This window comes from Phycodurus eques, chromosome 8 (assembly GCF_024500275.1).
Source record: "Phycodurus eques isolate BA_2022a chromosome 8, UOR_Pequ_1.1, whole genome shotgun sequence".
NCBI lineage: Eukaryota > Metazoa > Chordata > Actinopteri > Syngnathiformes > Syngnathidae > Phycodurus > Phycodurus eques.
The window spans coordinates 28,194,245-28,222,118 of record NC_084532.1 but is presented as its reverse complement, the minus strand read 5'-3'; the positions used below and the strand labels follow the sequence as shown (position 1 = coordinate 28,222,118).

General features: G+C 43.0%; 1 protein-coding gene across 6 annotated transcripts; it reads left to right on the top strand.

Moving 5' to 3' along the window:
- The first annotated feature begins 57 nt into the window (after positions 1-57).
- On the top strand, positions 58-27,874 carry zgc:92140 (uncharacterized protein LOC447854 homolog). 6 transcript variants are annotated; one of them, XR_009769030.1, is made up of 9 exons: positions 58-214; positions 12,448-12,586; positions 19,347-19,432; positions 22,096-22,130; positions 22,866-23,005; positions 23,125-23,189; positions 23,419-23,550; positions 26,190-26,250; positions 27,026-27,050. XR_009769030.1 is itself a non-coding variant. In XM_061683449.1 (7 exons), the coding sequence occupies exons 2-7, from the start codon at positions 12,496-12,498 to the stop codon at positions 27,177-27,179; spliced, it is 492 nt and encodes a 163-aa protein (XP_061539433.1). In that variant the 5' UTR covers positions 61-214; positions 12,448-12,495; the 3' UTR covers positions 27,180-27,874. The 6 variants fall into 6 exon arrangements, 4 of the variants coding, with proteins under 4 accessions (XP_061539433.1, XP_061539435.1, XP_061539434.1 ...); XR_009769031.1 differs by having other exon boundaries at positions 22,866-23,011; XM_061683449.1 differs by lacking the exons at positions 22,866-23,005; positions 23,419-23,550 and having other exon boundaries at positions 61-214; positions 27,026-27,874.

Below are 27,874 nucleotides of genomic sequence, written 5' to 3'. Positions count from 1 at the left end.
GGCGGCAAGATGGCTGCGTCGGCGTCCTCGCTCAATCGCGGCATCCCGGTGGGATGACGCAAGCCAACCGCACACTTCGCCTTCGCTCCTCGGAGACTCGCAGCAGATCCCCGCCCGACCGAGCGACCGACCCACCGCCGAGCCCGGAAGAAGACGGAGAGGCTTTACGTCCCCTCCCGAGTCCGGACCGTGCGGAACCGCAGCCTCTTGCCTCGTGAGTACTTTTTGTTTCCCTTCCATGTGCTGTTTTAACCTCACCGGAGCTTGCTTCCTTCCATGTTGTTGTTCCCCCCCCCCCCCACACACACACACACACGCCGGCGACGTGTCGCTGGCACGTTCCCTGTGGGGCTCCCCCCGCCGTCCGTGAAACACTTGAAACCGCTTTCGTTTGGCTTCGTTTATTACCGACACCGCTCAAACCGCCCACCTCTCCCCGCCTCGCGAGGCCCCTCAGCCGGGTAGAAGCGCTCAACAGATGGAAGCAAGCCACGGTGCTGCCTGCTGCCTGTTCACTGGAAATGAAAGTGCAACACTAAACCAGTGTTTCCCAAGGAACATACACGTACCTTCACGTGAGAAAAATCTCACAGCACATTGCTAAACCCCCCCCCCAAAAAAAAAAAAAAAAAAAAAAAAAAGTGTCAACCTAAATATGTTGCGTTGTGGAAAAAATGAGAAATTAAGGTGCTGTGATGCCCTGGCATGCGGGCAAGGAGAGCCACAGTCGGCGATGCACTTTCAGCTGTTTGTTGGTCGAACACGAAACGAGAACACTCGCAAGGAGCTGCTGTAGACCGCAGCTCGCGCCTCACACGCAAGTAGAATCAGCCAATCCCACGCTAGCTCCTGACGACACTGACTAGGCCGCACCCCTTAAAGGCCTCAACATCGATCGCAACTGCAGTAACGAGTGGAAAGTACACATCTAGTGTCAAACGTAGGGAGTAAACAAAAACCTGATTTATAACGGTCACTTTTTTTGCTCTGTTTTTATTCTTTTCAAAATTAGTTTGTCATTTTTATTCAGATTTTTGTCAGTGTCCTGACAGATTTTAGTCAATGTTTTTGTCCAATCTTTCACATTTTCAAAACATTTTTTTCAATGTATGTTTTTCAGACTTCGGCCAGATTGTGTACTGACTTTTTTTGACGCTTTTTAAAAAATTGTTGTCAGATTTCTATCCATTTTCACCATATTTTTGTTGTCAGTTTTTGCCACCCCCCCCATGTTATTAAATATTGTTTTTGTTTGTCAGATTTAAAAATTATTATTATTTTATTTATGTATTTTGTCAGATTCCTGCCAGATTCTTTTATTGTTTGCCTTTTTTGCACTGTTTTTGACAGATGTTTATCTTCTTTCACCATATTTTTTTGTCAGTTTTGTCACCTCATCTCTGAGTTTTGTTCGTTTTTGCCCAATTATTTTCTGATTTGTATCCATTTTTGTGCCGCTCGCACACGACAACAGTTTACAGCAGCAGCTTGCCCCGCCAGCCTGTCTGGCTACTGCTGATGTATTTAAACATGCAGCGTGGCCATTTGGGCTCTCGAGATATCCCGGCGCGATCAACAGCAGATTACAACATCCGCTCGGTGGCTCCGGCGCGACCCCCGCCTGGCGCAAAAGTAGGTTGGCGTGGCCAGGATGGCGTCTTATGCCCACGTCTGTAAATTTGCCTGCTGATTTATCCCGTCTGTCCGCATGCACCGCCCGCTTCTATCTGTCTGTCGCTCTCTCTCTCTCTCTCTCTCTCTCTCTCTGTCTGTCTGTCTGTCTCTCTCTTGCTGACACGGAGTGATGGTGTGTGGTCGCCTCCTCCTGGTATCTTCTCTTCTATCTGCCTGACCCGCCCGCCACCTTTGCGCTGGGGTGTCAAACTCATTTTCAATGGCGGGCCACATCGTAGTTATGTTTTCCCTCAGAGAGTCGTTTATGCCTGTCAAAACTATATAAATGTATATAATCTAGGAGATGGATTTGGATTTTGGAGGCGGGTCCATTATTTGGCAGAGTAAAATTCCCATAACCGATTAATCGGCAGATTAATTAAAAAATAATATATAATGACTAAAATAACTTATTTTTGGTCCCTTAATGCTGACAATAATACATATATGAATTACGGGCAGAACATTTGACTGTTTTACAATATTTTATCTTTTAGTATTTGTTTACCTTTACAAAAGAGAGAAAAATCGGCGTTTTTTTTGTTTTGTTTGTTTATTTGTTTGAATGTGATCTTTGTCTTATGTTGTAATGTCTTAATATGTTAAAACAAAAATACGGCAGATTTTTGCCAACTTGAAAAGGGTTAATATCAGCCGTTTAAATCGGCTGGCCGATTAATCAGTCATACCCTTATGTAATACTTCATCATCCACGGAGGTTCCAAAACGTAGCGAGCCTTTTTTGACAAAGGAAGGAGTAGAACGTACAGATATGTTTCCAATTGTAGGGAGTAAAAATACAAAGTTGTACAAAAATAATGACAGCAGTGCCTTGAAATCCGAATTTATTTGCTCCATAACCTGGTTTGGAACTCAAAACACGTATCTCAAATCATCTTTCCCCATTGAAATCTATTGAAATGCCATTAATCTGTTCCAGCACCCCCCCCCGCTCCCCCCAACCCCAAAAAAAAAAAATTTAACAAAGAAAATAGCACTCCATTAATATTTACTTGATCAACATATATAGTAATAAAATAATTAAATAGCATGTACAGAATTATAAACACAATAATTAATTGCGTCTCCTTCTGCTGTGCGCAACTTGGCCACCGGAGACATTATAACACAGTGATGCAGCTATAAATGAAGAAGAGTTTCACATCTACTGCAAGTAAGCTACAGTAATACAAATCGTTCTTCTTAGAGGGTAAAGAATATATGCCGGTGAGTATTGTTATATTGTCTGTCTACATTTGTTTGTGTACCATTTTTGGTTAAAGGTTTATAACCGGCGTGACAGCGGCACTATTCATTAGCCTGTCTATGGCGTTTTGAATTGCTCCCGTTAAGCTAGTGGATTTATCGAAAGCAAAGTTATGCGGTTGTTTTAAACAACTTGTAATTGTTTTATGTTTAGTTTTCATGTAAACTTCAACTGGGAGTAGCAATAAACAGCTTGAAGCCTCTTTTTTTTAATTTTTTATTTTTTTATAAAAAAAACAGGTCACTATTTGCCAAAATGCTGATTGCTGTGAAATGAGTCAAGTTCACCACCACCTAATTTGACGCCCCTAAGCTAAGTAATATCTGTTAAGATGAATGATGTCACAATGCAGGGGTAGGCTGTCGAGCGTGCTTCATGACTCTGCCTGGGCCCACCAGAGCAGTCAGGTGTGACCAGGTGGTCTAAGGGCAAACCCCCAGAAGTCAGCGTAACGTGATCCCGCAGGGTTGTGTGTCTTCTCTGCCCTTCAGATGGCCTCACTGGCACACAAAAATCAAAAGCCGCATTCAACCGCATTGGCGCCGCCCCCGCCCGTTGCTAATTAAGGCGGCCACGCCTCCCCAAAGCAAAGGTTCGTCCGCATCACGTGGAAGTGTTGTCGGTATGATTCCTGAGTGTGCAGAGGCAGGGTTGACGACGTCCTTATCTTTCATCTTCCGGCTAAACACAGTGGTTACCAGACCATCCGGTGTGCTGTGGGGAATGATTCCCCCAAAAATTATAATAATTCACAAAAAGAAGACAGTTCTTCAAATAAGAGGCTTGCTTCAAGCTGTTTGACATTCCCAGTTGAAGTTTATTGTAAAACCGACACATAAAACGAGAGAATGAAGTGTTTAACCAAGCTATTGAAAGTTCGCTAGCTTAATAGCTAACATATAATGCAAAACGCCATAGACAGGCTAATAGAAATGAGCACATATAGCGGCGGGCAATGTAGAACCGATGCACACAGTGGTTACTTGTGTCTGCTTCAGAAAAAGCCTGTAGATATCTGGTGGGCTACACTGTCATCTACGTTGCAAAGGGGTACAACATTTCTGATAAATCTCCGGAAAAGTTTGATAAATTGAAAAAAATCCATGGGACGTTAAGAGCCAATCTTTAATCTGGTCTCCAATTCATTCCCTTACATTCCTGTTAAATTTGAACATTTTGCAACCCGAGTCATCTATGTCCAAGAAACAAAGTCTTAATTGCGCTCCTCACGATGTCGCTGCGCTATTCAAAGCATGAAAAGTGGTTGCAACCTGACTGCTCTCCCACCTTAGCAACTTGTGCTGAATATGAATCAGTACTGACTTGCATCTAAAATAATAATATTGCCACGTTGAGACATGAACCAGGGCGCTCGGGCGAGGTGGAACCTTCCCTGCGGCGGCATGCTTGCCAAATAACTCCCAGGTTGATTCATTTCCTTCAGATGAGATCATTTTCAATGAATATTAAAGGCCGGCTGCTTTCTTTTCTTTTGGTTTTTAGTTGCCAGCAGTTGTAGTTCAAATGAATTGGGAAGCCGAAACGTAAACGTGCTTGACCTTGTGCCTGTCGGCCGCATGCAGCTGCAATGTGGTTGAAAGTAATGAAAACACAAACGCTCATAAATATACTGTACATACGCATAAACTACATGCAGTAGTACACAGCAGAATTATGTGATGCGCGGTAGTGGTCACGATAAGATTATAGAGAATTAGGTCGTAATTTGCGGCACAACATCAGCATCTCGCTCACAATTTGAGATGTGGGTTTGGGTTAATTGAGTTACAAGCTCAATCACAAAACAAATTAAACTTATAAGTCAAGGTACCGCTTTAGAAGATGCTGTTGTGTCTCTCCTTTAACAAAAGCCAAAGGTTACCACTTCGAACTGAACTCCTAAGTGAAAAGGTGCATACGTGGAGCACCCCAGGGAATGCAACTAGGGCCCCTTGCGTTTGCTTTGTAAGTGAATCTGCTCCATTTTTGAGAACTACTCACGATACCAAACGTCTTTAACTTAATTGGTATGTACCCGCCTTAAATTGATCCATATGTGCATGTATCGTCTGTCTGGCTCAAGTCTTTTCATGTCCTTTACACAGCGGCGGGTCATGCATTTAGTTCCCGGGCCTTCGGTGGGGACTTAAAGCACCTCTTCCACCGCGATCAAGTCACAAAAACGCAACACAACCGCACGGAACACAACCACACAATCTGGAGCAGTTCACAATCAATCTTTATCAAATGTACTGGACAAAAACATTTACAGTAAATCACTGCCCACCACTGCCTTTACAACCGACTACCAAGGGCCATCTACAGTAGACGTCTATTCAAGCGCAACTAGTTTTCGCAGGCCTGTAGTGAAAACACGGGCATGCTGCCAGACTGTGCGTGAGTGAGTGTGTGTGTGTTTGTGTGTGAGACTACGTGTGTAACAACTTGACAATCTTCTGCAGCGCATGCCACAGCTATGCAACAAGTCCCATGCTGTCAATCAGCGTGCAGTTTGTCATGCTTGAAAACAGAGGACCTCCTGTCTAAGCGGACCCCCACCCCTCCCTCGCCCGCTAAATCCTCGATCGCTTGTCGCGCTGCTTACAGCGACGAGACGATGACACGGGGAGCTGCAGTGTTGAGTGTTACCAAATCTGGGAAAAGTACCAAAGTAGAAGTGCTCATTCATCTTTGACTTTATCAAAAGTAAACAAAAAAAACAAAAAATAATAATAAATTATCATAATTTTAAGGTACTTAACTCACGTACTGCCAGCCTTTTTTCAAAGCAGAGTTCCCCGTTTTACCAGCCAAACGTCAGTGGCATTTTCCCATCATTAACGCCGTAAATCGAGTCATCTTTTCTCACAATTGCGACACACACTCTCATACCATACTTACTTACTCTTTTAGAGTGTGAGGTGCCGAAACTTGTCCGACTTCCAATGTGTTTGTGTTTCTCTCCCTCATAATCGAGGTGACGAGCCGAGATTCTGTGCTGATCTCAAATCCAAAGCGATGCAACACAGGATTCTGTTAGTCATTACAGTGGCCTACAAACCGTAATTTCACAGACAAGCTAGGTGAGACCCTCTTCTTAGAAAAACGTACTTGACGAATATATTCGTCGGTGGCACTAAACGGCACAAATTCAGGTGGCGAAGCAAAACGCATCAGATTTTCAAATGTTGAGGATAAAAGTAAAATGTCATCAGAAAAATGAATACCAAAGTAAAGTACAGATATGTGAAAAAAGTCTACCTAAGTACATTAATAAAGTATTTGTTAGTTCCCACCACTGGGCCTTACTGTCAAGCTTGGTTTGTGTGTGTGTGTGGGTTTTGGCGAGCTCCCCAGGCTTGTCAGTCTGATGCAGGTCTTAAAGTGGGACCAGAGGTGTGCTGCAGCATTTGCTGCCTGCCTTGAGTAAATATTATGGTCTGCGTGTGAGTGAGGGAGAGAGAGAGAGAGAAAGCGAGAGGCAAAGCTTCACTGTCCCGAAAGCAGCAATGCTGTACCAGCATGCTGCGTTCAGGTATCACGTTTCAGTCTGTTTTACATGATCTCTATCAGGCATGAAAAGGTTTTACGTTCTAAAACATTTCAAGCGGTTACTGCAATGGTACCTTGACTTGTGAGTTTAATTTGTTCTGTGATCAAACTTTACATTTTCCAGAGGTGGATGTTCCGCCATAGTTTCAGCAAAGCCACTGAAGCCCCAGGTAACACCTCATCGGTCACACCTGCTGTCTCTGATAGGTTGTTCTTCTTTGGGTGCAGTAGTTTCTTTAAAAAAAAAAAAAAAAAATTAATTAACTTTTTTTTTTTTTTTTTTAACCGACAAACCCCCCTTTAACTGTATTAAGCGAACAGTAAAATTGGGATATGCCGAACGCGCTTCTCTATATACTGTGGTTTCTTCTTTCAGTTGTTAATTTAACTTTTATAGGTGTAAATATATATTTTTGGGGGGTTATAAGCAACGAAAAGCCATTTTATTATCACTCCAATATAGTATATGTTGTGACTGAGCAAGATTGTATGACTGTGCTCTCCAAGTAATGACTTGACTTGCTTGGTTTTGGCCCCAGTAACTTGGGACTTGCTTGAAACTTGACAGCGGAGGGAGACGACACAATTAATGCAGTCTATGGCGAGGCTGTTTTCCCCGAAGCAGGCCAGGTCACAATGTCTGGCGTGAAAATGATTCGTCGGTGTACACGGTTGCTGTGACGGAAGCATCGGCGCCATGAATTAAACGCCTTGTTGTTCTTACACAAGGCGTCAGCCGCTGTCAGCAGTTGTGTTCTTCAGGTCTGCAGCGTCATGGTGTATCCTTCTCGTGTTGCGCTGGCTCGGAGGAAAAAGAAAAGTTGACATTCTCTACCCGGGTTTCAAGAGTCTGATCTCAAGAAAAGAGAAAACAACCCTGGGAATCAATAATAGCAAGAGTTAAATCAAAATATGACACGGGTAAGGTCGTGATTTATATGAAAGTGGCTTTTCTTTACAAGAATAAAGACTTTATGAAGTAAAATCTTGGAGGATTCCTACCAGCATTTCATACCCAAGTTAACTCACTGTGCTTTACTTGATTAAAAAGCATTTAAAAGCTAAGAGCAAAAACAATAATCAGCTTGAAGCCTCTTTTTTTGAAGAATGATTTACTATCTGCCAAACTGCCGCTTGTGGTGAAGTTCGCTGCGACCAGCTAGCTTTTCTAACCCCAATTTTTGCTTGCAACCGAAGACAAAAAATATATATAAAAATCGCCCGGGCAATGATTTGTATCTAAAAAGGAAAAAAAAACAACAGTAAGTTGGGTCACTTTTAAGGCGAAGTAGCTCTATATATTGTAAAAATCCATAAAAATGATAGCTTAAAAATCTGCAATAAAGCAGTGGCGTGAAAAAACCCCAAATCAAAACATTTTCCAAATGTTTGTGACCTCTCCCCCGCTGTAATTTTACTTGTTTATAACCCTACCCCAAAAAGCTGATGTGAAAGTGTGGCGAGGCGTCACTTCTCTATCCAGGAATCGGAATGTTGAAGTGGGCAAGGTGAATGCGTGAGCCAGTGTTGAAAAGGAGGCCTTCCCCCTGACGCTTCCTGCTCGTCTTCCTCTTCTTGCCCGGCGGCCGCTCGCCTCTGGCGTCTGCGGAACCTTGCGGCTCGCGCGCTGCGTCCGTTTGTTTACCTCTTGATGCAACCATGCGCTCCTCTCTCGCTCTCGAGTTGCTCCTTCTACAAACTGACTTTAAAAGGAGGCCTGTTCACAACAGCCACATTAGGTCACCACCCGAATCGCACGTAGGCAGGGCGAGCCCGAGGGTTTTTGGTAGCGTCTGTGTTGTAAGAATGACTTTTTGGCCGAGGGTGTTTTTTTTTTTTCTTGTTGTTGTTTTAAAGCTCGCTGGCGGGCTCCCGGTCTGGCATTTGGAACCTACTTGATGACATCATGACTAACAAGTAAGGCCTCTACGCTGCACAGTATGATTATAGGGAACATCTGGAGCTGCGTTTAATGTTAAGATGGGGATTATGTTAGAGCAGCACGTGTGATACAGACGGTGGTGGCAAAAGTGCGCAAGCACTTTTCTCAAACATGGCCATTCATATTGGAGATGATGAAAAGGCGCAGTGGTGATAAATGGTCACAGAGAACGTGTACCTAGCGTCAACAAAGTAGCACCGCTAGCAATACTAAGCTAGCATTAGCACTGTAAACAAACCGACGGAGCATGATTTGATGGAGTGTTAACAGAGCACTGAATGTTATTAGTTTGAAGTTGTATTTTTTTGGGAATGTACAATCAATTAAAAATCAAAAACTGGTGAAAAATGTACCTGTCGAGCAGAAATGCCCCTCCGCTCTGCTCCTGTTTGCCACATTTATGCCCCCTGGGACGGGCGTTTTTTACAAATTTTCCGTAGGTGGATATTCCACCAGTTTTTTCGGCAAAGCTCCTGAAGCCCAAAGTAAAAGGTCAGCACGAAGGGGGGTGCCCGGCAAATGATTGACGCCTCGTCGGTGCTACCTTCTGTCTCTGATTGGTTGTTTCTCCTGTGGTACGATCATTTCTTAAATATCAAATTAGAGGTACACGATAGAGGAATGATTATAGGTTTCACAAATCATTTGACTCATGTATTACTGTTAGGTTATACTGGGAGTTTTAACAAATATGGCAAAAATAGATTTTTTGGGGGGGATGGGATCAAACCACCCCTTTAAATAAAAGTTAAAAAAAACAAACTGTGTTGCCATAGCTTAGCGAACACTGTGAATGAACAGAAAAAACTAAACTAGCTAATGATAACAACTGGGCAAAACATACACCTTATGTATGTGATTTTTCAGAACAGAAGAAGAAGAATTGACACTTTTTTTTGACTGTCACAAGACAGTCCCTGTTTTTTGTTTCCTTATAAGAACCCCAAGGTCTCAGTCAATCAAAATCTTTTTTATTTTTTTTTTAAACATCATGTTGTCATCTGTGGAGGTTGGGAAAAAAACAGCCAATTATACAAAGTCGGAAAATCTACAGATATCTATGTTCAAATGTAAGGGCGTAAAAGCAAAACGTTGTCAGAAAAATAAAGTGAAGTACAGCTAGCTGGTAAAATCTAGTGAAGTACAGTAACAAAGTATTTGTACATCGTCACTTCCCACCGCTGGATAAAGAAGCTCGTTGTCAGGGTCTTAGCTGACTAAGCTCGTCCTATTGACACACATCAACCGGGTCCAACTGTCCCGCGGGTTAAATCAACTCTTGAGGAACGAACGCCCCCGCTGTGCTCTCGCTTTTGACACTGACTCCAGCTCCAGTCAATCCGCCGGCGTCGCACTAGAGCCAAATACTATATAGCGCGTTTCTTTTGTTTGGTTTCGTACAAGTCGTGAGCAGTTCAATCAAAAAAAGGGATTTCCCTCACTCGGGGGATGAATGCAAAGCAAGGCTTTGCAACAGCAAGCAAAGAATGCTATTGACTCGAGTTCAACAGACGGTCCTCACGACTGTTCTTTTAAAAAAAAAAAAAAAAATTTAAAATGTTATCGGCAATTCTACAGTACAGTGATTTCCCCGACTATCCGTGGTGTAACCCGCCTCTGGCTCAAAGTCGGCGATATTTACCTGTTGCCGGTGGGCCTGGGATGCCACCCCACCCCAATAAAAGCAGATTCACTGTTTACTCAATCTTAATTATCCACCTTACCAAGAGCTTTTGTGTGCTTTCTACATTGTGAGAACAGTTTGGAGAAAATACATCCAAAGCAAGGTTCATACGACCTCACAAATGTTGACACGCAAATGTTCACAGGCACACTCCGTCTTGCAGAAGGTCTTCCCAGAAGAGTGGAAGCTGCATATTTTCCTACATTTGGGCTCCCTGTAGGTGTAATGACTAGGTGTCGTGATATTTTTTTCTATTTTCCCATATGAGGTGTTATTATTTTTCATTAATGGCTTCTCGGTAAATGACCGTACGAGCTCCAAGGACGGGGGTCACTCTGTTCGGATGAATAGTGTGTACTATACTGCAATAAAATAAAGTTGAAAGCTCTTTAAAGGTGATTGCAGATGAAATCCTACATTGAGTGAGTGTGCAGATGTTTTTAATAAGTGCCCTTACTGGTTTTTATTGTTATTATTATTAATAATAAAAAACAGTAAGGGCACTTACTGTTTTTTCATTTGTAAACTTCTGTTCTGACTTGGCATAGGTGGGGGGCTTGAATTGAAGTTGTCAGTTCTATGACACAGGACTTGCTGGACTATGCTTGCTATTCATGAGACGACTTGAACTACATGACTGACGAGTCTCGCCTGGTTAAATTTGCAAATCAGCATTTTCAAGTTAATGTGACATTTGTTTTCGGGTGCCAAACCTACCCAACCTGCCGAACCACGTGAAGCAAGTATCATGGCGCGATTCAAATGTTTTGGATAAAATCGTGAATAGGAGAATGGTAACATTATAGGCAATATAGAAAGTGGTTTAGGACCATTTATAAAAAAAAAATAATAATAATAATAATTACTATGTGAATGTGTTATTCGCTAACTAACCCAAGTACAGAGACTAAGCGCAAAGTGGCTAACGTGATGTAATGACTTGACTTATGACTCGTTTCACCCAAATAATGACTTGACTGAACTTGCTTGAAATTTAGTGGGCGCTTGACTTGGCTTGATTTTTGTTACGGTCACTTGATACTTGCTTACAACTTGACTTACGACTTGCACATTTGAGCTTTCTCCCACCTCTGCGTCTCGGTAATAGCCAGCCTGTTGCTCCCCTGCAAAACCCGAATTAGAGCGGCCTGCCTTGCAGATCCACGCGGCCTAGCATTATCCCCCGCTCACAACAAAAGCGCCACAGCCGACGCCTGTCTATTTTTAGCACGCCGCTACTCACAAATTGATGTTTCAATACGCGCAAATGAGAGGCCTTCAATCGCGCGCTGCCTCAACCCGGCCCGCACGGTGAAGGCGCTTTTCCAATAAGCCGGGGAGATTCTCTCTGCTCTTTAAGTCGGTAGACTTTTGCACTCTCGCTTTATGAGGCACTTAATGACAGTTGTGGGAAGTAAACACGTTCAAATGCGTTGCTACTGTACATAAGTATACATTTTCAGGTATCTGTTTGTTTTTTGTTTTTTTTAACTCCTTAAAATTGAAAACGGTTATCTCTACTTCCTACTTCTTACTTTGTCCAAATTGCCTCTTTTTATTAAAAAAAAAAATAAATAAATTATTTACAATTCCAAGGAAGTTGGGACGTGGTGTTAAACATAAATAAAAACAGAATACAATGATTTGCAAATCATGTTCAACCTATATTTAATTGAATAAACTACAAAGACAAGTTATTTAATGTTCAAACTGATCAACTGGATTGTTTTTAGCAAATAATCCTGAACTTAGAATTTTATGGCTGCAACACGTTCGTCCAGCGGCAGTCATTCTGAAGCAGGTTTGAATCGTCTGGAACAACACAAGAACGTTGCATGCGACTATGGTTAAGCGTCCCATTGTACCCGAACACAAAGATCCCATCGCCACACCCTGCACACACCTGCCGCGTGCACACAATTGGAGGGTGGTTGCTTGCTGCAAACACGCACACGGAGGTACACACTGTCCTCGTGTTCACTTCGAACTCCCTTTTGATACGCTGTGCTTGTTTTTCCCATCTCAACGTGTCCCGGCGCACTTTGCACCCATCTGTACAACGAAATTGGCGATTCTCATTGTGTGTGTATGAAGTCAATTTTTGATACCAGGGTAATAAAAAAAAAAAAAAAAGACATTTTGCCAGCTTAAAATGTTTATTTTAAATTGCCGAAAATGTTCAAATATGACTTAGGCAACAACGCTATTAGGCTAACGATAAGTGGAAGTCATAGGTCAAGTTCCCCGCTGTACTGGACTTGTGGAAACCGAACCAACGTGAAGTGCGGCACATAATCCGAACGTCTCCTTGTGGTCGTCGTTGCGCAGGTGAGAGTGCGATGAGGAGAGCGTTCCCGGCGTGAGGAGGAGGAGGCCATGGGCTGCACCTCGGCCAAGCAGGTGTCGGCCGTGCCCAACGAAGACGAGGGACGGGGGAAGGCCTACAGCAATGGAGACCTCTTCGCTGGTCAGTTTGGAAACGCCGACACTCACGCGCATTCTCTCTCTCATGCACCCACACTCTCTCACATACTCTTACACTATCAGACACACAAAAACACGGGCTCATACAGGGGCGTCGCTAGGTTTGATGGATTGGGGAGGCATTTTGGGAGAACTACAAAAACATTTAACATTGGTTTTAGGGGTGCTAAGACACAAAAAAATTGGGCATAACCACATACAACAAAATCATTTTGGAGGGGGGCTTCAACCCCCTAAAATAGTCCTCGTGATGCCAATGCTCCTACAAACACAAAGACATTCTCTCTCTCTCTCTCTCTCTCTCTCTCTCTCTCTCACACACACACACACGTATGTTAATAATTTCTTGCCGACTCCATTTCCTGTCCTTAATCCCTCCGCATTGACCCAGGGGCCCATGTGTGCTCTCGCTCTCTCTCTCTCTCTCTCTCTCTCTCTCTCTCTCGCTCCTCTCTCTCGATCATAGTTCCTAATCCTCTGGCCTCATTGCAAGTGTCCATAAGTGTCAGCTGCATTGTTTTATGCGAAGCGTTCCCTGACGTGCTGACAGATGAGGTTAGCGAGCAGAAATTAGTTGAGTGCTTTAGCGCCGGTTAATCCCCCAGATAACGTGCAAAAGTGCACCCCTAGTGGCTGTGACTTGTGTGATAGAAGTGGAACCTGTTATGAATGTGAATTTAGACATTGCTTTTTTGTTGTTGTTGCTTTACATTTAATTTTTGGTGATGTTGAATAAAAAAGAAAATACAAACAAAAAAAAACCACCAGAATATTTTGATGAACTATTGAGGTGCTTCGTAGTGCACAGGCTCTACAATAGCTCGCGCTTTGGTGTTTACTGACCCAAAACTGACCGGATCCACTCAGTGACGACACAAACAGATTTGTAACAGATTCCACGAGTTTTGATGCCGTGTTTAGTCCCAGTTCTTGAGAAAAGGCAGCAAACATGGGCACCGCCATTTTATCTAGCCACTCCCACTGACCGTCGATCCCAAATCCAGCACTGCTGCTGTTAGATTCGTGGTTGGATGAATTTTGGGAACTTCCGCATTAACACAAAACAACCTTACGCCTTCCGCCACACAAGTTTGGTTGAGCAGACAACCACTTTGTTCTTTTTGGCGTGACTGCCAACAGTACCATTCGTTGTTAATTAAATAGACAGTACAATACAATAAATAGATTCGCCACGAAATCAAAAAAAAAAAATATATATATATATATACCATTTTTGAATAATATATATATTTTTTTTTTGCCAAAATGCAAAATTCGCCAATAGCCAAGGTTTTCTGTGGATGACGGTTCCCCCAAAAAATGGAATTCAATTTTAAACTTGGAAATTCTAATTCATTATACCTATTTATTTTTTTAAATATGAATTTGAATAATGAAGCCCCTCAACTCACTTCTACAGTTCCATGGCACTAAGATGCCACCAGATGGTGCCAAAGCGATATTTGATGAAAAATAAAAAATGTTACAATCAAAATTGTAAGGCATAATGGTATTATCAAGTATTGGTACTCGGTATCGCTGAGTACTCAAATGTAATTATTTGTACTTGTGGGCGGTCTGAAAAAGTAGTACCAGTGCATCCCTACTTGTGTGCGTGTATTTGTGTTTGTGCATGTATTTTATTACAGCTCACCGGTCAACAGATTGTCAGTCGGGCCCGGCTCTCGCTAAGCGTGTTTGTGTCCCAGATATTGTCTGATGCTGTCAGATTGTGGTCACTAAAGCCCTACCGACCCCTCCCTCCTCGTCGTCCTCCTCGCGGACTCTCACACAATATCCGGAAATGGCTGAGCCCCCATTTCACCAAAACCGCTGGGAAAACGGCAACACTCTTGATGCTGTCGCGAACCATTGATGCGTGCGGTAATCGGAGGAGATGGGAGCGGTGATAGCGGTGCGGTCGGCGCGCACCCTCACTGGGTTTGGTGGCGTACGCGTTTGGCGGTGTATTTTATCCTGTGTGGAGGTGACGTGTCAGCTGAGTGGCCCGAAGGTCCGTCTGCTCTTCTGACGCCGGTCATTTTTCCACACGAGTACCTTTTGAGAGCCACAGTTATCACGTGTTTCATTTTTGGTAGGTTTTGTAATCAAGAAAAAGCAGCACCGTGTTGTATGAAAACATTATAACACGCGGGAATATACATAAATAAGTAAACGGATTCTGTAAAGTGTAATAACTGTGTGTACTGTCGTATTCATGTGTTAAATGTGTAAAAAAAGAAAAATTGCGATGGCGTATCTGAGGCACACTCGTAACGGACATTTTGGTTTGCAACGCAAAGCAAAAAGTCGGCCAAGCGACAGCTCATAACTGAAAACGTGCGAGTTGGTTGAAGTGGTACATCCCGAGGGGGGTGTCAATTCTTTGGTTTCTTTTGTACTGTTTAACTCGTTCGTATGACTTCCCTACCAGAATATGTATTTTCGTAGATATTTTAGGTAGAATTCCATTTAAGTTGCCACTGTAGTGTGCGGTTAGTTGAATTATGGTGAGTGCTTTTCAGTGACAGTGCCAGGAGCCTTGCAGCAATTTTACGCGTTACATTTTTATTTTATTATTATTATTATTTTTTTGCATTGAATCTGCGTGACAATAAGAGCGTGAAATGAGCCACTTAGCCGGATCACTCGTCTTCATTGCATCCGCACAGAATGTGGCGCAGGGATATGACCGTTTCCTTGATTGAAGATCAGGAAATGTTGAATTTCTAAGGGCGGGAGAATCTGACTGTTGTGAAGCAGTTTCCATTCAGTGTCATTACACTGCATAATGCTAAATGTCCTATTAAAATGTCCATGACATGTTTTAGTCAAATTAGCAATCAAAAAAATAAATAAATAAATAAACACACTTGGTTTTCTTTAGTGGGCCACAAACAAACCAGAACATGAATCGTGTACTTCAGCTCAGTGTGGATGTTTAGTGAATCCTTCTCTGATCAGCGACGAGACGTTTCCCCCCCCCCCCCCCCCCAAAAAAATGGCGGCTTCTCAAAATAGTTGCCGCCTTTCATCCTCCGCTTTTCTTCTGTGACAGCGTTCCTCCCCCGTTCCCGCGGCGAGCCCCGCCTGGCGTTGGCGTGACGAACCCCACGTGTTTCTAGCATGGCGCGGGTGGTCTCGTGACAACTGCCGCACACTTTCGAACAAAGCATGACCAGTTTTTGACCCAACCCACCCATCGAAAACCGGATGCGATTGCTCTTGAGTGGCGAAAGCTGGGTCACTTTGATGGGTCTCGTATGCATCGCAGCCAAACAAGCTCAAAAAAACAAAAACAAAAAAAAGTCCATTTAGATGTAACTATGTAAAACAGCGTTTCCTGACCTTGATTGAGCCAAAGCTCACGTATTAAACTGAAACATCACAAAATGTGAATAAAGGGAACTCTCGTTCACCTCGGGGGTTCCAGACCCATCCGCGATAGAGGCAAATCTGCAATATACCCGAAAAGGTCCCTTAAAAAAAATGTGTATACAGATATATATATATATATATATATATATATTGGAAATAAAAATCCATGCATATATATATATATATATATATATATATATGCGCATGGATTTTTATTTCCAATTGGATATGGGCGCCAGCATGAGCCAGCAGTTCCTCAAGCCGCCTGGGAACCCCATGAACTGATTTCACAAGGAACTCTTGCGGGATGGAAGACATTAACTTCTCGGATTCGGCCCTCCAAGTTCTTCCAAAGTCGTCGGTTTGGTAGAATAGACTTGCTCCTTTGATCATGGAGCATACGCAAAACAAAATTGAGAAAAATATTACGACATATGAATAAATGATAAGTATTTCAAAATAGGGAGTTACTTTTCAATCACCTTGTATATGTCATTGCTGTGTGTTTTGAACCGGTACAAACCTGTTGAGGGGAATTTTTAGTATGAAAAAACTGAAAAGAATGTTTGCATTTTTTGCGGGGGGAGGCTAAAACGGATGAATTGCATTTCTTCTTGCTTCAATGGGGGAAAGGTGATTTGACATGATTTCAAGTTTGTATCGCAAGGCGCCAATGTAATTTCATTTAGCAAAAGCACACTAGCTTAATGCTAACATATGATGCAAAATGCTCTACATGTGCTAACGGAAACTAGCATGGATGTAATGGTCATCATAAACCTTCAAAGAAGTTCTATTTGAACACAAACAAGACACAACACGTTTAGCGTCGGGCAACTGTATATAATGTTTATGTAGCCCAAATAAGCGTCTAACTGTACTTCACTGCGCATCCTCCTCAGGCTGCTGAATATTAAACATGACATTTAATGCGGATTATCTACGTTTTGAAAATGCACGGCAGTAAATAGCTTTTAATTCCTCGCCACGGCGACACACTGTTGCATGTTGGCCGAGGCCTGTGCAGCGTTATCACGCCCAGCGTGTGTGTGTACGTGTGTGTCGGCACGCTGAGACACGAGACGCCTCGCTCCTACTGGTTTACATTCCTCGCGCAAACAGCAGCAAAGAACAACTGCCCCCCCCCTCCGCCTTTCTCTTCTTTTTTTCTTTTAATCTCGGGCCAGTTTTCCACTTAATTTCTCGCTGGCTCCAGCCGCCATCTGACATTTGAGGTCGCCGCAGTGATGACGCACGCACAAGGTGATGGACAAGCATGACATGAAGCACACGCCAATCCATCCCCGACCCTCCTTGGGCGGACCGAAGCAATCAGCTGGGTGCAAAGTTGCACAGATGGGGCGGATAAACGCCGCTGATAGCTTGCGGGGGCGAAAGGCGGAGTGTGAAACTGATAGAGTGGAGTGCACGTACATCGCATCCGGGAGGGGTCAAATGCATTTCAGGCTGCCTAAACACTATCGCTAATTTATTCCCAACAGTCTATCCTCTTCATTTCGTAGTGTTTCTCTTGGCTGGGCTGCTTTGTCCAATCAGATGTAAGCCTCAATGTGTTGCCATGTCAGTCTAATCTGCCCATGGCCTTCAGAATCAGTACCGCTGGCCCATGTAACTCAAATGATATTAGCCAAGCATTGTTCCGTCCTCTGATTGGTTGGTCGAAGCAAACGATGAGCAAAAACACATTTGTAGCGATCATCAATATACAGTATTTAATAACCTGTCTCTCTGGTGAGTATGCGGCTGGTGCCTTCACTTGTGAGTTAAATTCATTCACTCATTCATGACAAAGAAGAAGACGGTTATAACTTCTCAGTAAGCTGCGGTAAATTTCATTGTTCTTCGCAGAGGATAAGGAATACAGTGGTGCCTTGAGATGCAAGTGACCTGACTTAAGGGTTTTTCAAGCTATAAACTGTCGTTCAGATGATTTTTATTTTTCATTTTTTGTCATAATTATTTTATATGCAGTATATACGAAGGCCGTATGGTGGCAGTGAACTCAACTGAGTTCACAATAAGCGGCACTTTGGCAAATAGTGAAGAATTCTTCAAAAATCTGTTTATTGTCAAGTTTACTCTCAAACTAAACATAAAATAAAGAATTATACTTTAAATGCAATTCAAAACAAACACTTAGCTGAGCCTTTCTGTCCGCTAGCTTAATGATAACTATAAGTAGCATCTATGCTGTGGTGGCTGTTTTTTAATAAAGGGATGAAAATTTAAAAAAATAATAATAATTTTTATCCAAGTCATCCATTCACAATTGAAAAAAAAATTATCTACAGAATAATCAATTATTAAAATAATCGTCAGTTACAGCCCAAGCTATAACCCTCTAAGCAACACAAACATGCAGCAATACATGTAGACCGACAATATAACAGTACTCAGTCACATACTGTAGTCTTTATCCTCTGCAAAGAACGACTAATAGTGCCGTACTAATGAGCTGAGATTCGTCCGTCTGTCTTATATACTGCCCCCAAGTGGCCAAGACAGGGACACAATACCCATGCAATTGATGCAGTGTGACGAAAACTTATTTTTTTTATTTTATTTTATTTTTTTATTCATTGTCATTACTGTTTTTGATCAAATAGATTATTATCGAGTGTCAAAGGTTCAATTTGAGTTAAGTTTTGGGAGAGGATGGAACAAATTAGAAAGGTATCCAAAAAAAAAAAACAACAACATCGGACCTCTTCGATTGTGCCGGCGACTCCGAGCGATAACGGAGCACAGAGGTGACGAGTGACGGACAGTTGAGCGATGCAGGGGACGGTTACCACGGCGACCGCCGGCTCGTCGTCCGTAAGCGACCGACGGTTTACGGCCTCGGCGACAGGTGAGTCGCTTAAAGTGCAGCGAGAAGCTCCCAAGCGGCGACTATGCTGCTCAAGTGTGCTATGAGGCGTCATATTATTTATGATTTTTACACACTCGCCACCGCTGAGCTTATCTGCAGCGTCGAAAGCTGTTCGCGGACACATCGACTTTCAGCTCCCATGACAGGGCTCCACACTTAAATATATAAAATGGACAGAAAATAATGTCTATATTTTACTGCGCGTGTACATGCACATGTGCCTTTAAGAGGCGGGGCCTGTCGGTTTTGCGTTTGATGCTTACGAGTCCGCCCGAGTGTCTGGTCGTGACCTGTGACCGACAGCAGCGACTGCGTACCGCCTGTTTTACTCTTCTCCCGGCGTTCAATGAACGGCTGACAAGTCGGTGACTGTCGCTCTCCCTTTCCCACATGCGAGGGAAAATGTGTTTATTTCCCTCCATTCTTTTTCCCTTATTTTGAATCCTGCCTCTGTCTCTTTTTTTTCGCCCAGATGAATACAAGATGAAGGCCGTGGAGGAGGTGAAGTACATGAGAGGGGAGGAAAACCGGGTAAATGTACGCAACCAGGAGAACGTGGTGAGACACGCACATGCACCCGCATAACAGTGCGCGCATGGCAGGCCACAAAAATCTGGAGTAAATTTGCTTTTTCACGACCACTTTATTAGGTACAGTTGCCCGCTGAAATTATTTTTATTTTTGCGTTCATTTAGCTCACATTTGCTAGTTGATTAAATGGACATTATTAGTAAAACAAACAAAATGTACCGATACATTTAAATTGGTGTGGTTCAAAGTGTTAGAAACATATTTTTTTTAATTTATTATTATTATTTTTTTTTTATAAATACAGTTTTACCCTATCCCACACATTTTAACACATTTTTTAAGTATTAAGGAATACTTAATATTTGTAGCACCTGAGCCTGTGGCTCTTTGGCTGGCCAAAAATGAGAGATTGTCATACGGGTATAATGAAAAGAAGACTCTTCAAATAAGAGTCAAAGTGTGCTTGCTTCAAGCTGTTTATTTGTCTCTCCCTGTTAGAGTTTACTGTAAAACTGAAACAGAAAACTAAAGTGAATATATATATATATATATATATATATATATATATATATATATATAAAGGTTGAAACACAAATGTTCACCCAAACCCGATCATTTCGTCTAACCAAAGGCCACGAGCTTATACATCATAGTAGCAACAAAGTAGCGTAGCTGCTACGGTAATTAACCGCAATTCCAATGAAGTTGGGACGTTGTGTTAAACACAAATAAAAACAGAATACAATGATTTGCAAATCATGTTTAACCTATATTTAATTGAATACACTACAAAGACAAGATATTTAATGTTCAAACGGATAAAGCAAATAATCATTCATTTAGAATTTTCTGGCTGCAACAGGTTCCAAAAAAGCTGGGACAGGTGCTAAAAAAGACTGAGAAAGTTGTGGAATGCTCATCAAACACCTGTTTGGAACATCCCACAGGTGAACAGGCTCATTGGGAACAGGTGGGTGCCATGAATGGGTAGAAAAGGAGTCTCTTTGAGAACAAGTGTGTGAGAAAATAGTCCAACAGTTTAAGGACAAGGACATGTTCCTCAACGTACAATTGCAAGGAAATGAGGGATTTCATCATCTACGTCCCATAATATCATCAAAAGGTTCAGAGAATCTGGAGAGAATCTCTCTACACTGCATGTAAGCGGCAAGGCCGAAAACCGACATTCAATGCCCGTGACCTTTGATCCCTCAGACGGCACTGCATTAAAAACCGACATCAATGTGTAAAGGATATCACCACATGGGCTCAGGAACACTTCAGAAAACCAATGTCAGTAAATACAGTTTGGCGCTACATCCGTAAGTGCAACTTGAAACTCTACTATGCAAACCAAAAGCCATCTATCAACAATACCCAGAAACGCCGCCGGCTTATCTGGGCCCGACCTCATCTAAGATGGACCGATGCAAAGTGGAAAAGTGTTCTGTGGTCCGGCGAGTCCATATTTCAAATTGTTTTTGGAAATTGTGGACGTCGTGTCCTCCGGGCCAAAGAGGAAAAGAACCATCCGGACTGTTATGGACGCAAAGTTCCAAAGCCAGCATCTGTGATGGTATGGGGCTGGCTGTGTTAGTGCCAATGGCATGGGTAACTTACACATCTGTGAAGGCACCATTAATGCTGAAAGGTACAAACAGGTTTTGGAGAAACATATGCTGCCATCCAAGCAATGTCTTTTTCGTGGACGACCGTGCTTATTTCAGCAAGACAATGCCAAACCACATTCTGCACGTGTTACAACAGCGTGGCTTCGTAGTAAAAGAGTGCGAGTACGAGACTGGCCTGCCTGCAGTCCAGACCTGTCTCCCATTGAAAATGTGTGGCGCATTACGAAGCGTAAAATACGACAACGGAGACCCCGGACTGTTGAACAGCTGAAGCTGTACATCGAGCAAGAATGGGAAAGAATTCTACCTACAAAGCTTCAACAATTCGTGTCCTCAGTTCCCAAACGTTTATTGAATGTTGTTCAAAGAAAAGGTGATGTAACACAGTGGTAAACATGAGGCTGTCCCAGCTTTTTTTGGAACGTGTTGGAGCCATAAAATTCTAAGTTCATGATTATTTGCTCAAAACAATCAAGTTGATCAGTTTGAACATGAAATATCTTGTCTTTGTAGTGTATTCTGTTAAATATAGGTTGAACATGATTTGCAAATCATTGTATTCTCTTTTTATTTATGTTGAACACAAGGTCCCAACTTCATTGGAATTGGGGTTGTATAAACCTTTAAACAACTGCGTCTCTAGCACAAACAGAGCAGAAACACATACAAGCAGAGCATATAACAAAACTCACAGGGATATATTCTCTGTACTGTGTGGGAACAACAAATATTACTGGAGCTAAGTAGGGGATCTTTTCTACCTCTTCTTCTGCGTCTCTTCCAGTAGAGCTCAGTGTTGCCCGTTATGTTGCAGCCCCAAGTCGGTACTACACTAAAGCCACGCAACTCAAAATTCAGACTTGCCTGTATACTGTAAAAACCCATTTAAAAAAAAAACAAACAAAAAAAAAATAATCGCTTCAAGCTGCAGTGCAGTTTCTGGCGCCCCCTAGGCTGGAACTCTGCATTACATCAACAGAGATATGACACAGGCTATGGCTCGGTCCCGCCTCCTCACCGTGTGATTCTAGAATGTTTTCATTTTGTTTTGAAGGACAGCCGGTGGGAGGAAAAAGATGGATTCTTCAGAAGAGGTAATTATTGTATGATTATTGTCTGCTACAGAATCGCAAAATAAAATATTTAGTTAGCATTTTACAAACGGGAGACAAGGGGCCACGCGCCGCCCATTCCTGGGTAAAATGCGTCATTTTTGCAAAATTGTTGTGCGTACGCCAGCAAGCGCAGAGCGTGGTCATATCGCCAGCTGACACAAAATATAAAAGATGAAAAATACAGCAAGATGTCATCATCGCTGGAAGGGGCTTGGGTGAAAATGACTTTCCCCCCCCGCACTTTAAAAATCTGCGACATGGCGGGGGCGCAAAACGACGATGCGTGATATAGCGGGAAACGTCGCATTCAAACGTTGAGGAGCGTGTGTGTGCGGTAGTCAATCAGGTAGGGTCTGCCTGCTGTCCCGCTCGGCTATAAACATGAACTAATGTAAGTCGTAAATCCCGCTGGCACAGAAGCAGCCACTGTTTTATATCAGCGTGGTGACGCTGCGTATAACGTCAAGCGCTTCTCCTCTGGTCCACGTGGGACACGCTTGAAGACGTTCAATATAAAATGGAGGTAGGACACAGGCTTCTTTACAGTATTCAGGCAAGTCCCAATTTAGAGTTGTGCACCTTCTGTGTAGTACTGGACGAGATGCAGCGTAACAGAGAATATATGCCTCCGAGTGTTGTCGTGCGTTCTGTTTGTATGTGTTGCGGCTCTGTGCATAATGTTTCATTGTCTTTTGCTTCATGTCAATCTTACAGTAAACTTCCACTGGCAGTGACAATTGAACAGCTTGAAGCGGGCACACGTTGCCTCTGTGTGTGCGAGAGTGGTCTTTCCGTTTCCTCAAAGCGATGCCACATGATTATTTCCTGTCTCCTCTCCTCTCCTCGACAACTGAGTAACTGTACTTGAATCCATGAGCTGCTTTTTAATCAACTTCAAAAGCTCATAGGGTTTGTCATAATGACACCTGTTAATGTGTGTGTGTTTGCGTGTGTGTGTATGTGTGTGTTCCAGGAGAAAAGTAACGTGCAGCACAGGGGCAAGTTGCAGAAAGAGACGGCGACAAACATTAAATCGAAGTAAGTGGCCTAAATGTTTACATTTTTTTTTTGCATCAAGATTGTCTGTTCACATTATTGATGAAGAATCAATGAGGCAAAGTATCTTTGTAAGCTCACTTAATTTTGTGTGCTTTTTGCAGATAAAACTGCGAATATGTGTGAATGACTTTTGTCCTCAATATGGAGAAAAAAAAGACTAACGGTAGATCCAAAAACGTTCACCTTTGTGGCCCCCTTTTTGTCTCAGGGCTGCGTTATTAGGAATCCCACTCGTGTTCTAGAGCTCCAATATGATTAGCTGCAGGACAGCGCCGCAGCAATTTGATTGGTCGCTGTATCCCGATAGGACACGACCTACTGCGTCCAGACAGGAAAAGAAGTATGTGACTTCAGTGTGGTTTATATGAATCTCACTAACCGTAAACCACCCTAATCCTTACCCTCACCAAGCCTAATACTAACCCATCCTAACCCTAACCCTAGCGTTATCTACAACGAGCTTGATTTTATTTTGTAAAAATGTAATATATATCCAACGGGATAGGCTCCAGCACTCCCGCGACCCCGGTGAGGATTAGCGGCTCAGAAAATGGATGGACGGTCGTCTCGTCACATCTGTGTAGCCTGCCCCTCCCACAATGCAAAAGCCAATCATGTGGCAGCAGGGTGCGTCCTGCCTATAACACGAGTGGGATTCCTAATAATGCGTCGGTGCTGCTCAGATGAAACAGCAACATGGAAAAAGGTGAAAGAATAACTGGTCGACTTTGCCCCCCGCTTTTCCACCTTGGTGTGGTTTCTACAGAACGGCAACAGCGAAACAGGCACAGGAGAAAAAAAAAAAAAAGCCAGGTTGATCTCGTCCCCCCCAGTCCGCATCCCAAACCACTTGAGTTGTTGCCCTTCTGTCCCAATAGCAAAAATACAAAATGATGTGGTCAACCTGGCATTTAGGGCTGAGATGATGACTCGAATAATTTGTAAAAAAAAAAAAAAAAAAAAAAGTCAAAGCTAAGTCTCTTCTTCGAAGCTTCGCAGTGACCATTTTTCCACATGGAGTAATGTTACTGCAGACTCACGCACCACTTAGTGTCGAAATAAATTAAGCCAGGAGGAAAGAATGCATAAAAGACAGAGAATGTCTCAAGGTTGGGATCATTTTAAAGTTAAAAACAAAGAAGATACAGTGCAATGTATCTCCTGCAAAGCAGCGCTAACGAACTTACAACCCCAATTCCAATGAAGTTGGGACGTTGTGTTAAACCTAAATAAAAACAGAATACAATGATTTGCAAATCATGTTCAACCTATATTTAACAGAATACACTACAAAGACAAGATATTTCATGTTCAAACTGATAAACTTGATTGTTTTTTTGTTTTGAGCAGTTTCAAGTTGCACTTCCGGATGTAGCGCCGAACTGTATTTACTGACATTGGTTTTCTGAAGTGTTCCTGAGCCCATGCGGTGAGATCGGTTTTTGATGCAGTGCCACCTGAGGGATCGAAGGTCACGGGCATTCAATGTCGGTTTTCGGCCTCGCCGCTTACATGCAGTGATTTCTCCAGATTCTCTGAACCTTTTGATGATATTATGGGACGTAGATGATGAAATCCCTCAATTCCTTGCAATTGTACGTTGAGGAACATTGTCCTTGTCCTTAAACTGTTGGACTATTTTCTCACGCACTTGTTCACAAAGAGACTCCTTTTCTACCCAATCATGGCGCCCGCCCACCTGTTCCCAATGAGCCTGTTCACCTGTGGGATGTTCCAAACAGGTGCCTGACGAGCATTCCTCAACTTTCTCAGTCTTTTTTGCCACCTGGCCCAGCTTTTTTTTGGAACCTGTTGCAGCCAGAAAATTCTAGGTTATTGATTATTTGCTAAAAACAATACAATTGATCAGTTTGAACATTAAATATCTTGTCTTTGTCGTGTATTCAGTTAAATATAGGTTGAACATGATTTGGAAATCATTGTATTCTGTGTTTATTTATGTTTAACACAACATCCCAAGTTCATTGGAATTGGGGTTGTACTACAACAGCTCACTTAAGATCGGTATCGATGTCAGCTAATTTAATTTTGCCTAATTTCGCTCGTTAGAATGTGGTCAAGGATGGAAACGTTTTCAACAAACCGTAACAAAATTATCATGTGATAACCTCATTCACGCAGACTGGCTAACAATTAGCCATTTAACAACGTGCTGCTAGCCTGAGCTCAGCAGAGCGGACTCAACACTCTCATTCGCTGGCCCCCACGTCACTCACCAGGCCAAGCCCGCCTTTTAAATGCATACACGCTCAAAGTCACAGATGTTATTGTGTTGAACGTGACGATGGCGACCCCAAGTGGACAATAATGATACCTACATATCACATGGACATTTTGTTGTTTAATAATGCAAATTAATTTTTTGTAGGCGATTAATCGATGCCATAATCTGTAGAATAAATAATACTACAAATATTCAATACCTGCAGCCCGTGAAGATATATTTGCACTTTTCTTTTTTTTTTTTTTTCTTTCATGTAACTGTTCTGTTTAAATGCCACCAACGAGGAGGAGGAGACAGTGACACAAAAGAAGCGGGGTCGCCTTCGTCTCCTCATTCCGCTGAAGCGCCTTTTCTCCAAAACTGCGTCACGGAAAAAGGCAGAAAAATGCCCGGTCGTCTGCCCTCTTCATTAAGTGCAATATAAAGCGATGTAATGCAAGTGATGTAATGGTGGGGTGGGGGGGGGGACTCTTGTTTTGGTATTACTAGCTGTCATACAGTAGACACTTTTAGTGTACCTAATGTTGTGTTCGCTAGCTGCAGTCTATATTTTGCGAGACAGATATTTCAATTCCTTCCGGGCCGAGCCGTTCTCACACTGCGCTGAGGAATTGCGTGCGTGTGCGTACAGGGAAACGGGAAGGGGCGGCGGGGTTGTAATGGAAAATTCTCATGATGTATTTGCTGCCTCCTCCTCTTCGTCCTCATCCTCCAACTTCCTCTCCTTCGATCAGCATCCACACGTCAGAGAGCCAGCAGGAGTTCTTCCGGATGCTGGATGAGAAGATTGAGAAGGTGCGTTTGTTTGTGTCATTTAGAAAGCGGGGGAAGGGGATGGGTGGACGATGACGTGCGTTCGAAAGAAAATACAGTGGTACCTTGACTTGCGAGATTCATTCCAAGCTCGTTTATGGAAATGTCACGAATCCGTTCAAGCCCCTCCCCCCAAAAAACAAAAAACAAAAAGGACTGTAATGTGTATTTTAAAGAGAAATACAGTTCTCTATGATTTTGTACAGTGGACCCCCGCATATTTGTGGTTCAGCATTTGCAAATTCATCATCGCCTTGGACACCAGGGGGCAGTATAATGCAGACAGCTGGAACTACACGGAGACAGAGGAGACTGTCAGAACTCCTCTGTAGGCTGCAGTAATAGTCGTTCTTCACAGAGGATAAAGAATATATGCCTGTGAGTGTAGTTATATTATCTGTTTCCATGTGTTGCGCCACTGTTTGTGTTCAAATAACTCTTGCTGGAAGGGGTATAACACTGTGGCAGCCGTGCTATTTGTTAGCTCATCTATGGCGCTTTGCATTGTCCGTTAGCTCTAAGATAAACGGGCTGTCGTAAGGCAAAGCTACGCGGTGTGTTTTTCGATTCTCTTTGTTTTAGTGGCCGAACGGCGGCTCGCATCTGGCAAAACTTGTAAGTCGGGTCACTCGTATCTCAAGGCACCACTGTACAAGTAATTGTAGTTACACAGTTTTGAGGAGACCATTTTTTGGGGCGAGTCGTGCTAATAAAACAGTAGTCGTCATCTTTATTCCGTTTTGTTTTTTTTCCCCAGGGGCGAGACTACTGCTCGGAGGAGGAGGAGGAAGAAGAAGAAGAAGAAGAGGAGGAGGGGACATAGCACAAAGGCCCGCCACCCCCCACCGCCCTCCCCTACGCCCCCCGAGAATTCACAGCAACTGAGACCCTCGGAGTGTGTATGTGTGTGAGCGTGCGACTTGAATCAGTATTTTACCAGCGAGGGCGTGCATGTGCGCCATATGGCAAAGTAAGTACTTTTAAGTGTTTAAAACAAAAACAAACATGACAGCGTGGGACAAAAACAGGACACTTTTTCTCCCCTCACCTCACCCTGGACTTTGAGTGCACTGACAGGTGAAAGGACCGAGCCAAATGGGGCACAAACGTTACCCAAACGTGGCGGCCCACGCAGGTGAAGAAAATTACATAACGTCGTCCCGCTGAACTTTATCGGTGGACAAGCCTGACGGGAAGATTTTGGGATATTTTAATAAGAGGCAGGAGTCCGCTACCTTTTTGGTCCCGTCCCGTCCCCCCTTTTTATTTTATTTTTTTAATTATTTTTTTGAGCACACGTCAATTATAAACATGGAGCAGACTAATGCATCCTCCCTCAACACACACACACACACACACTTTAAGTTTACCAGCAGACATTCATTTTGTCATCTATTTTTTCAAAAGTCATTTTATAGTACACACACACACACGCGCGCACACTCAGGCACTGTAGCAACAAACAAACGAGGGAGGATGAGGATGGGGAGGATGCGTGGTTGCCGTGGAGACGCAGATCACTTTTCTGTTGTTTTGTTTACCAGAGACTTTCGTGTTGTATTATTTGTATACGTTTTTTTCTATTAAAATGAAAATGGCAAAGCTT

Excerpts from the sequence above, each read along its gene's own strand:
- zgc:92140 (XM_061683449.1), top strand. The coding sequence starts at position 12,496 with ATGGGCTGCACCTCGGCCAAGCAGGTGTCGGCCGTGCCCAACGAAGAC. Across the intron at positions 19,433-22,095 it reads TACGCAACCAGGAGAACGTG|CCGGTGGGAGGAAAAAGATG; the intron begins GTGAGACACGCA and ends TTTGAAGGACAG. Across the intron at positions 26,251-27,025 it reads TGGATGAGAAGATTGAGAAG|GGGCGAGACTACTGCTCGGA; the intron begins GTGCGTTTGTTT and ends TTTTTTCCCCAG.